At 40.1% G+C, this 12,447-nt stretch overlaps 1 protein-coding gene across 2 annotated transcripts in view; it reads right to left on the bottom strand.

Moving 5' to 3' along the window:
* RFC1 (replication factor C subunit 1) overlaps positions 1-12,229 on the bottom strand; it is an 85,473-nt gene extending 73,244 nt beyond the window's left edge. For both annotated transcript variants that reach the window (XM_066233468.1, XM_066233469.1), the window contains exon 1: positions 12,097-12,229. In XM_066233468.1, the coding sequence (XP_066089565.1) occupies positions 12,097-12,099 (3 nt within the window). In that variant the 5' untranslated portion in view covers positions 12,100-12,229. The remainder of the gene's footprint in view (positions 1-12,096) is intronic.
* Between the last annotated feature and the right edge of the window lie 218 nt (positions 12,230-12,447).

The raw sequence follows: 12,447 nt of genomic DNA, 5'->3' as shown, positions 1-12,447 counted from the left end.
CTGACCAGGCGGTAGCGCAGTGGATAGAGTGTCGGGGGATGCGGAAGGACCCAGGTTCGAGACCCCGAGGTCGCCAGCTTGAGCGCGGGCTCATCTGCTTTGAGCAAAAAGCCCACCAGCTTGGACCCAAGGTCGCTGGCTCCAGCAAGGAGTTACTTGGTCTGCTGAGGCCCCCGGTCAAGGCACATATGAGAAAGCAATCAATGAACAACTAAGGTGTCGCAACGAAAAACTGATCATTGATGCTTCTCATCTCTCTCCATTCCTGTCTGTCTATCCCTATCTATCCCTCTCTCTGACTCTTCTCTGTCCCTGTAAAAAAAAAAAAAAAAAAGTACAAATTGACAGTTACAAAATAGTCACAGGGACGTAAAGTGCAACACAGGGAATAGGGAATACAGTCAATAATGCTGTAATAACTATGCATGGTTTCAGGTGGGTACTAGACTTACTAGAGGAATCAATAAGTTATATAACTGTCTAACCACTGTGCAATACACCTGAAACTAATACTGAATGCCAACTCTAATTCTTAAAAAAACTTTAGTTTAAAAAAAGGAACCAAGGGCCTGACCAGGCAGTGGCACAGTGGATAGAGCGTCGAACTGGGATGCCAAGGACCCAGGTTCAAGACCCCGAGGTGGCCAGCTTGAGTGCGGGCTCATCTGGTTTGAGCAAAAGCTCACCAGCTTCAACCCAAGGTCGCTGGCTTGAGCAAGGGGTTACTCGGTCTGCTGAAGGCCCACGGTCAAGGCACATGTGAGAAAGCAATCAATGAACAACTAAGGTGTCGCAACGAAAAACTAATGATCGATGCTTCTCATCTCTCTCCGTTCCTGTCTGTCCCTGTCTATCCCTCTCTCTGACTTTCTGTCTCTGTAATAAAATAAAAAAAAAAAAAAGTATTCTTTAAAAAAAAAAAAAAAAAAACCAAAAAAAAAGGAACCAAGGAACTTGACCTGGGTCCTAAAATGATTAGAAGATACTTCTGATAGTCACAGAAATCTAAGTTTTAATACATTTTTGTCAGTTCCATAAAGCAGGTTTGTCTTACTCGCCTCGCCACTGTATCTCAAGTACAGGGCCAGCACCTCAGATATGTAAACGCTTAATTAATATTCCTTAAACGCATGAGCAGTTATTCCTAAGGTCACTGACCTTCACACCTGGGCTCAGAGAGGTTCTTAATTATGTAAAATAAAATTCATGGTAGATTTCTTTTTAAATATTATACATTAAAAGAACCTTTAATTAGAATTATTTTTTGCTATGACTTTACAATTGCTTTTTGTTTTAAGAAATTATAAATGAGTATTAAACTAACATGCATTGTATATTATCTCTGAGGTTAAATTACTAAAATTGCCTATCTATAATTGACCCTTATATTAATATGGGCTCTTGTCATATTACTATATTGTGGCTACAAAAAACAAAATACTTTCAATTTTAGTAGGATACTTCCTCTTCTTCAAATTTTTTTTTAGCCAAAGAAGTTACTTTTTTTAGAAATCAGAAATATCTCTATATATAGTCAGTATTAATGATACAGCAAAGTCTAGCACTGGTCTCAAGAACTTCTCTAAGGGAGATACTGGCAAGTGAAAAAAGAAGTGTGTGTGGTCTGAAAAATCTTTGAACAATAACAGTTTCTAGCTAGACATAACCTTAAAAGTCCTGCATCAACTTCCTTCATTCAGTCATTCATTTATTCATTGAACAAATATTTAGTGAGAACCTTCTGTGGGCCAACAACTACTCTTCATGCTTAGGAGAAACAAAACAAGCAAAACTCATTGTTCTCTTGGGCTTTCATTCTACTTTCTGCTCTTGGTCTTTCTGCCTCTAGAAAATGAAGCAAAGCATAGGGAATAAAGAACAGACAAAATAAAGCACAGGAGGGGAATAGGAATGGGGACTGGATGATGACGGGGAATACAGTGGATAGAAACTGCTTCCCGCACCGCTCTGGAATCTCTTCAGTATACCTCAGAGGCCGCTCCCAAGATAATGAAAGATCCATTTTCCTTCTTAGCTGTATTAAGATAAACGTGGAAGATCCTGAAAACATAATATTTATATCTTGTGAACCTTAAACTACTCTCTTATCACAGAATTTTCTGGTACCAGATCCAAAAAAGAAAACACTGGAAAAATTAAACAGAAAATTAAAAAAAAACTTGTCTAATTTAGGTTTAAAATAAGGTCTTCATAACTGCATAATTGGGATAACTAAAGCATTTGAAACTGTTTATACCTTATCTAATGGTTTATTTCAATATTTTGACATTTTCACCAGGGCTAATATACTAATTACGGTTTTTATTCATCAAGAAATCAAATTTTACAACTCACTTTTATTCTTAAAAAATCACATTTAAACTACCTGAATGAACACTGAAATTAAGCACACATCCAAAATAGACCTACAACCTAAGAGAATCAATATCGTATTTCTCTAGGCTATATTACTCATTGTCAATAAATATCCAATAGCTCAAAAAATGTTATGCAGAAAGGATAATAATGAAGGTATTTTCATACCGGTAAGCTTTACATTATAGGTAATTTCTCTCTTTTTTTAATTACAAAGTTTATTTGTACTTCTTCATTCATCAAATATTTACTGAAAATGTGTCATGTGCCAGGCACTATGTAGCAATTCCCTATCCCTGTAGTCCCTATCTTTGCAGTTTATATACTAATATAAAGTATAAAACAGGTTGCCTATCTATTAAAATATGCCAAAATGTGTGCCAAGGAAACAAAGTACCGTTATTTCCCCATGTATAAGATGCACCTTAATTTTGGGGCCCGAAATTTGAAAAAAAAAATGTATTACATAAAGTTATTGAACTCAAGTTTTTGTTTGTTTGTTTGTCTGTTTTTTCCAAAGTTAGAAGCGGGGAAGCGGTCAGACTCCAGCATGCTCCCGAACAGGATCCACCCAGCATGCCCACCAGGGGGCAATGCTCAGCCCATCTGGGGCGTTGCTCCTCTGCAATTGGAGCCATTCTAGTGCCTGAGGCGGAGGCCATGGAGCCATTCTCAGCATTCGGGCCAACTTTACTCCAATGGAGCCTTGGCTGTGGGAGAGGAAGAGAGAGACAGAGAGGAGAGGGGGGGAAGGGTAGAGAAGCAGATGGGCACTTCTCCTGTGTGCCATGACCGGGAATCGAACCCAAGACTTCCACACACCAGGCCGATGCTCTACTGCTGAGCCAATCAGCCAGGGCCAACTCAAGTTTTACTCATCATAAAATTCATACAACTCCTCATCACTGTCAAAAATCCCATCCATTAGCTTGTCCTCATCTGTATCTGATGATGAATCACTGTTTTCAACAACAAGCGCAAAAACAAGCGTGAAAAGGCGGGAAACGCAAGTAAAAAATTCTACAACCACTATATAAAATGCACCCAGTTTTTAGACCCTAAATTTTTCCAAAAACTGTGCATCTTATACATGGGTAAATATGGTAGGCGGTCTTTTTGCCAGCCATACCAGTCATTTTCTACACTGGTCTGCACTCCAGACCTCCTCTGAAATCTCATAACCACATAGTGTCTGCCAGACACATCCCTTTCCTAATGCCCTAAAAGTCCCTCCAACTCATAACGTTCAAAACGAAGCTCATATTCCTGAGACATGTTCCTCTACCTTTATTTCCCACTCCAACGCATAATACGACCATTCAGCCAAAACAGAAAAATGGGCAGTTTTCCCTGCTCACAATGACCCTCCACTTAATCACCCTATCTCTCAAATTCTGCTGCTGTCCTCTTCCCTCTATTTCCATTGTCATTGCCCTGATTCGGGGTTTCATTTATTTACTTATTTAACAAACCTTTATATAGGACAGGGGTCAGGAACCTCTTTGGCTGAGAGAGCCATGAATGCCACATATTTTAAATGTAATTCCGTGAGAGCCATACAACGACCCGTGTCCGTTATGCATTATCCAATAAAAATTTGGTGTTGTTCTAGAGGACAACTGTGATTGGCTCCAGCCACCTGCAACCATGAACGGTAGGAAATGAATGGATTGTAATACATGAGAATGTTTTATATTTTTAACATTATTATTTTTTTTATTAAAGATTTGTCTGCGAGCCAGATGCAGCCACCAAAAGAGCCATATCTGGCTCACGAGCCATAGGTTCCTGACCCCTGATATAGGACGTATTCTGGGCCAGCAATGATTTAAGCACCTTAAAAATATTAAGTTATTTAATTCACAAAACAACCCACTGAAGTTTTTAACCTCAATTCACAGATGAGAAAATTAAGGATGCCAACAGACATTCTCTAGTAAAAGTTTGGAATTTAAGATGTCCCTAAATGTGAGCAAAGACTTCATATTTTCCTAACCCTGTGATGGTGAACCTACGACACGTGTGTCAGCACTGACACACATAGCCATTTTGGGGGCCGCATACCAAAGAAGTATGGGGCCGCATGCCGAGAAGGACGTTTCATCCTAGGCTCCTGAACGGCCAGGTGCAGTAGCCAAATATAAAACATTTGCTGTAGGCCAAAACAACAGAACTCCGGCACAGAGCATCTAGTTCTGGGACTTCCGGTTAGGCCGTTAGGGGATCTTGGACCTCACTTCCAGCCTGCGGATTAGGGAGCAGCAGAATGCTAGGGGGGACGCATCTCTGGGGGCCCTGTGATCACCATTACCAGCAACCACATAACCACAGCAACCATCATCCAATCTACTGTTCTGGGGTGTCGTGGATTTCTAACTGACCATCGTTACTGAGATAAGTGCGGGGGAGGCTGGGAGAGGCGAGGACCTGTGCTATGGGTGCCATTTCCCGCCATTAGCAGCCATCTTAATTTACATAAGATACAACTTGCAGAATTTCAAGACAGTATCTAGGCTCAGGTGTTTGTCGACTTGAGGTCAAAGCTTGAGAATCTGGAAAGGTACCGCTTGGAGAATCAAGAGGAGTGTCACTATGAATAGGAAATTTGGAGTGCCTGGAACCAATTACCAGACACTTTTATCACCCTGAAAAATATAGCAATGGCTTTACTCACAATTTTTCCCTCTACGTACTTTTGTGAGACCTTATTCTCAGCGTTAAATAATATTAAAACCAACAAAAGAAACAGATTGACAGATGAAGTTAGTAGCGCTTGCTTGGGCTTGAAGTGTACAAAATACCAACCTTCAATTGAAGATTTAGCCAATGAAATTCAGCAACAAAAAAGTCACTAATAGGCAGGTTAAAGAATTCCCCCCCCCCTCACTTATCTTAGTTCACGGCACCCCATACAAATTAAATATTATCAAGACCAACAAAAGAAACCGCCTGACAGATGAACAAATAAGTCACTAAGCAGGTAAGTTAAATAGTTAGTTTTTGGTTTATTAAATACAGTTATATATTACAATTATACATTTTTGTTATTTAAACTATAAATACCGTGAAATTATGTTTTTTTTCTCGAAGTGACAACCACCTGAGTTATCCTCGGTTTTTTGGCAAATTCTGACACACCAAGATCAAAAGAGCCTGACCAGGCGGGCACAGTGGATAGAGCACTGGACTGGAATGCAGAGGAACCAGGTTCGAGACCCCGAGGTCGCCAGATTGAGCGCAGGCTCATCTGGTTTGAGCATAAAGCCCACCAGCTTGAACCCAAGGTTGCTGGCTCCAGCAAGGGGTTACTCGGTCTGCTGAAGGCCCGCGGTCAAGGCACATATGAGAAAGCAATCAATGAACAACTAAGGTGTTGCAACGCACAATGAAAAACTAATGATTGATGCTTCTCATCTCTCTCTGTTCCTGTCTGTCTGTCCCTGTCTGTCCCTCTCTCTGGAAAAAAAAAAAAAAGGATCAAAAGATTGCCCAGTACTGTCCTAACCTGAGATGTAACTAACAATTCTATAACACTGTCAGAAGGCCCAAACTGTCAGAAGGCCCAACTTTGTCCATCAGGAGGCCCAAATGCAATTTTAATCTACATATGTCAAGACAAAGTAACAGACTTCACCAGTAATCAAGAAAACAAATTTTAAAAAGTCTATTATCAGCCCTAGCAGGTTGGCTCAGTGGTAGAGCATCAGCTCGGCATGTGGATGTCCCAGGTTCAATCCCCAGTCAGGGCACACATCAGAAGCAACCATGAACTTTTCTTCTCCTCTTCTCCCCTTTTTCCTCTCTCTCTCCCCTTTTTCTCTCTTCCCCCCTCACAGCCAGTGGCTCAACTGGTTGGCCCTGGGTGCTAAGAATAGCTCAGTTGGTCTGAGCGTAAGCTTCAGGTGCTGAGGATAGCTCAGTTGATTCGAGCATTGGCCCCAGAGGGGGTTACCAGGTGGATCCCGGTTGGGCACATACAGGAGTCTATCTCCCCACCTCTCACTTAAAAAAAAAAAAAAAAGGCAATTAGGCAAAAGTGAAAATGGAATAACAAGCACAGAGAATGGATAGGAAGATGTAAAATTATGCTATGTGCAGATGAAATAATTCTATATATAAGGAATCACTTAAAAAACTATTAGAATTACTAAATGAGTTCAGCAAGGTTTCAGGACATAAGATCAATATATAAAAGTCAGCTGTACTTTGAAACTCTTGCAATGAACAAAAATGAAATTATGAAAACAATTCCATATACAGTATCACCAAAATGAACAATATATTAAGTATAAAACATATACTCAAAAAAAATAAAAGTTTAAAGAAATTAAGGAAGATCTAAATAAATGGAAAGATATCTCATGTTCATGGATCAGCAGACTTAATGTTGTTAAGGTGACAATACTCCCCAAATTGATCTACAGATTCAAAACAATTACAAAATCCCAGCTGGATTCTTTGTGAATTCTAAAATTAATAATGGAAATTCAAGACCCCAAATAGGCAAAACAATCTTGGGGAAGAATAAAGTCAAAGACTCAAATTTCCCAATTTCAAAACTCATCACAAAGCTACAATAATAGACAGTGTGTTATTAATGTCAAGATAGACATACAGATCAATGGAATAGAACTGAGATCCCAGAAGAAAAAAAACTGTCACTTAATGGTCAATTGATTTTTAACAAGGATGTGAAGATAATTCAATGGGTTAGTCTGCAAATGGTTCTGAGGTAAGTGAATATGCAAAAAAAATAAAATTGGACCCCTACTTCATACCATATACAAAAATTAACTCAAAATGAATCAAAATCCTAAATGTAAAAGCTAAAACTATAAAACTCTTAGAAAAAAAACACAGTATATAAAAAAAAAAAAAAAAAAAAAACACAGTATAAATATTCACGACCTTGAATTTGGCAATGGTTCTCTATGATATCAAAAGCTCTGAGGAAGTGATGATTAAGACTTAAATGAGTCTGACCTGTGGTGACGCAGTGGATAAAGTGTCGACCTGGAAATGCTGAGGTCGCCGGTTCGAAACCCTGGGCTTGCCTGGTCAAGGCACATATGGGAGTTGATGCTTCCTGCTCCTCCCCTTGTTCTCTCTCTCTCTCTCCCCTCTCTCCCCTCACTCTCTAATAAAAATGAATAAATAAAATCTAAAAAAAAAAAGTAAATAAAAATTTCAATACAGTTTAAAAAAAAAAAAAAAGACTTAAATGAAAAAGGCAGAGACATGCAAGGATCTGGAGGAAGAGTATTTCAAGAAGAAACAGCAAGAACAAAAACCAAGACAGAACCAATTTCATACACTCAAAAGACAGAGATAAGATCAAAGAGATAAACAGGGGTCTTACAGGCCATGTATATATGACAAAATCTATATAACGGTCAGAGCAGGGGGAGCATTCACATAGTAAACTCAGATGTGTGAAAGGTGTCCCCTAGTGTGGGGCAATGGAACAGTTCGAATTATAATGTATTTTGACTTACCTGACAGTTCTTCAAAAAGGCTATCCCACAGGACTCTTGTGTGTTTAATTAAATCTTTATTTTATATTTTCAGTAAATAATTATACCAGCCAATGAATTATATATACTGATTTCTTAACAATGGCATCTCTCAGATTTTATTTGCATTTTGACCAATTAATTAAATCCTTATAGCAATCCAAACTGCTTACATGGCTTTTTATTTTACAGGCATATCTCAGAGATATTGTGGGTTCCATTTCAGATCACCACAATAAAGTATTACAATAAAGCCAGTCATAATCCTTTTGCTGATGGAGGGTTTCGCCTTCAATATGCAAAAAACACTACATCTGTGAAGCACAATAAAGAGCAAAAAAACAAGCCATGCCTGTGCTCTTTTTATTTTCAATTTTGTTTCGTTTCCTTTAATAGGCATTATATGCACATGGTTCAAAATTGAAAAAGATAAAACATCTCCCTCTCACCTTACCTCTTAGACACATACTACTATCTTTGCAAGCAATAAATGTTATCAATTAGTTGTGTATTCTTTATGAGAGATTTTATATATCTTCACACAAATATGTATATAGGCAGTTCCGAGGTTTCGAATGAGATAGGTTCTGCAATGTTCTGAATGAGATAGGTCTGAAATGTTTAAGTATTATTATACACAGAAAGGTTAAAATAAATATTATGATAAGACAAACATCTAAGTTGCATTTAACAAGTAAATGTACCTGTTAAATTTACATACAAATTCAACTTAAGAATAAATCTACAGAACCTATTTTATTTGTAACCCTGGGACTGCCTGTATATTCTTTTCTCTCTTTTATTGTATAAAGTGGTAATAAATATCATGTCTTCTCTGCACCTTAATATAAATATTTTCACTGAATGAGTTTGGCAGTTGTTTCGAATCAGGGCATAAAGATTTCCCATTGTAAATGGCTGCATAGTATTCCATTTTGTGGAATTTTATTCTTTTATTGCTAACTTCTAACTGAAAAATATTTGAGAAAAAAAATGCAGCACCCAGGGCAAGAGATGTTAACCTTCTGTTTATGGAAAGGATTCAGAAAATATGTAAATCCCCTAAAATGGTATATATGTGCCCATATGCATTTCTATAGGCAGAAAATTTGCATATCATTCACATCATCAAAGGGATATATGACACAAACATATGTTAAGGATTACTGTACTAAAATTAGAATACAAATGTTCAATAAACATTTGTTGAAGAGAATTTTATTCTAAGATTTCTACTAATTTTTGTACTAGAGACAAAAAGACTAAATTAAATATCAACATAATCCAGCCTGACCAGGCGGTGGCGCAATGGATAGGGCGCGGAATAGGATGCAGATGACCCAGGTTCAAAACCCCAAGGTCAGCAGCTTGAGCGCAGGTTCATCCGGCTTGAATGTGGGCTCATCAACTTGAGTGCAGGGTTACTGGCTTGAGCATGGGATCACAGACATGACCCCATGGTCACTGGTTTGAGCCCAAGGTCACTGGCTTGAGCAAGGGGTCACTAACTCTGCTGTAGCAACCCCCCGCCCCTGTTAAAGGCATATATGACAAAGCTATCAATGAACAACTAAGGTGCCCCAACAAATAATCAATGCTTCTCATCTCTCTTCCTTACTGTCTGTCCCTATCTGTCCTTCTCTCAGTCTGTCTCTGTCACAAAAATAAATAAATAAAAAATACCAACATAATCCAAAATTCTTATCTAATTTATTGAACATGAGCTGCTGTTTCTCATTAACAAAATGCAAAACAGACCAATTGGACTCCTTTTCTTAGAAGGGTTTTATTTTTCATCTGCACGGTGAAAAGGAATCGTAAAGAAAAAAATAACCACAATTTCAAGTACTTCAGTGAACAGGTGAAAATGATCAAATAAAAGTAGACTATACTGCCTGACCTGTGGTGGCGCAGTGGATAAAGCATCCACCTGAACGCTGAGGTTACCGGTTCAAAACCCTGGGATTGCCTGGTCAAGGCACACATGGAAGTTGATGCTTCCTGTTCCTCTCCACTTTCTTTCCCTCGTTCTCTCTCTTTCTCTCTCTAAAATCGAATAAAATCTAAAAAAAAAAAAGAAAAAAAAAGTTGAGCCTGACCAGGCAGTGGCGCAGTGGATAGAGCATCAGACTGGGATGCAGAGGACCCAGATTCGAGACCCCAGGGTCCAGACCTCAGGGTTGCCAGCTTGAGCACAGGCTCGCCAGCTTGAGCACAGGCTCATCTGGTTTGAGCAAGGCTCACCAGCTTGAGCCTGTCGCTAGCTTGAACAAGGGGTCATTCATTCTGCTGTAGCCCCCCAGTCAAGGCACATATGAGAAAGCAGTCAATGAACAACTAAGGTGCCGAAACAAAAAATTGATGCTTCTCATCTCTCTCCCTTCCTGTCTGTCCCTCTCTCTGTCTGTCACACACACACACAAAAAAACAGTTGACGATACTAAGGTGACCAATTGTCCTCCTTTAGGGAGGACAGTCCTTCTTTTGTAAGTTCCATCCTCCCTCAAAAAGTGTCCTCCTACATGTCCTCCTTTTTGACATTGGAACACTAATCTGTAAATGTCCGTATTCGATCAATGCAGTGTCGATCCATTGCGTGCGATGTGATGTATTTGTATCTAAATTAGTACTTTTTTCTTACAATTATTATTAAAAATTAATAGGCATGTAAGCATAATTACAATATAAAATATTACAAATGTTTTATTATGCATTTATCACTTTTAGTCTATTATTGTTGCAATGAGTGTTAATTTATTTACGATACTGTTTTCTTCTATTTATTTTTGTCCTTTTCATTGTAAAATTGTTGCTCACAGTAACGGACAGCAACAGAGGCATCTATAGTGCCCCTTAAACTCTATGTACTGTTCCATAGAGTCCTTCCTGAGAAAATTGGACATCTCTCTTGCTAAAAAAAAAAAAAAAAAAAAAAGACTCCAAATCTCATCAATTTACCACACCACCATAGTGCCTAAGTTCAAAATGTAATTACGTTCATTTTAGGGAGGTTATAAAAACTAGTGGGCAGAAAACCCTAGGTTCTAATTCAACAATCTCTTAGTTGTATGATAAATTGTTGAAACTCGGAAAGCCTCTTTTACCATCTGCAAAACTCAGTTGCTGTGAGGTTTAAATGTGAAAAGGTACGTAGAGCAAACAGCTCACACTGACCTGAAGAAGATTTTTACTATAAGGTAGCTATAGCTATAATCGTTATTTTATCCTTCTTTGAGAATAAACACAAAGAGCTTCAAGGTTTCCCAATCTGGCATGAAAACTTTCCTCCCAGACTACTGGCATTGTGATCAACTGAAAAATGATTGAAAAAAATATGTCTAATTACTAAGAAGATTCTGGCTTAATGAAGCATCATAAATTGCACTTCAATATATTTCAAACGCAGACCTGTAACTATTGCCACACCACCGTGAATATCTGTTTAGACAGCTGCATAACTATCTCCTCCTAATTTAAATGTTTTATGCACATTTACGCCCTGAGGTTCCTGGGTTGGTGGTGGTGGTCGTTATCGTTGTTGTTGTTTAAAGATTCTAACATCAGGTGATAAGCGATGACAGCTGTCAAATGTATTCCACTTCTCTTTACTTGCCATCTAGTCCCAACCCAACCCCCGCCCGCGCTAACCCTTTGACTTCTGTGAACTCATCAACACAAACTAAAACAGCCTCCCCGTGTCCTCGGTCTCAAAACGCCTACATGATGAACTCGTGAAGCTGTTAGAAAAAGTTGAAGGCCTGAGATAACTTATTCACAAGAAAGGAAAAGTTTGTTACATTCTCTTCCCTTATGACCTAAGGCTTGAACGGGAGGCCAACGCTTCACGTAGGAGCTAAATCGAGGTTCGGGGCAACGCTGAACAGGAAACCAACTTCACCGCTGCACCCCAAAATCACCCAAGGACTCTCTTCCTCCCTCTCCCTTCCCCCAACACTTGAAAAGAGTGAAACTGCGGCGCAGCGCCGAATATCCTGCGCGCTGGCTGCCGCCGAGGACTGGAGCCCGCGGTCCAAGAAGACCAGCGCGACCAATGCCCGGTCTGTGGTCCGAAGTTTCGGTGCCTCGCTCCCTCCGGAGCCACGCAACGCGTCCTCCCCCACCCCTCCACACCAGGAGCGCCCCGTCCACACCCAGACTGCAAACTCTCCCAAGCCCCGGAGTCGCACAGCCTCCCCCTCGGGCTCACCATTGCAGCCCCAGGATTAAAGCGCGGGAGGGCAGGATGGCAGGATGGGGAATCCGTTACCGGGACTCAGTACCCATTCGCGCCAACAACTTCTCCCTCGAAGTAGAAGGAGGTGGAGGCAGCGACGCCTTGTGATGACGTCAGGAGGGGCGCGGCTTCCCTTCGGCGCGGACGAGGCGGGAAGTGCAACGTGGACGCTAGTCCCGCGCCGAAGGGCCGCGGGCTCAGCCATCGCGAGGAGCGACGGGACTGTGGCTCGCGCTGGGCGCTGAGCCTCCGCGTTTTGGCGGGGTTGCCTCAGTAGTTTCTCAGATTGGTGTCCTTGGGAAGGCGGGCTAACTACGTAGGTTT

This window comes from Saccopteryx bilineata, chromosome 5 (assembly GCF_036850765.1).
Source record: "Saccopteryx bilineata isolate mSacBil1 chromosome 5, mSacBil1_pri_phased_curated, whole genome shotgun sequence".
Taxonomy (NCBI): Eukaryota; Metazoa; Chordata; class Mammalia; order Chiroptera; family Emballonuridae; genus Saccopteryx; species Saccopteryx bilineata.
This window is presented reverse-complemented; position numbering and strand designations above follow the sequence as displayed.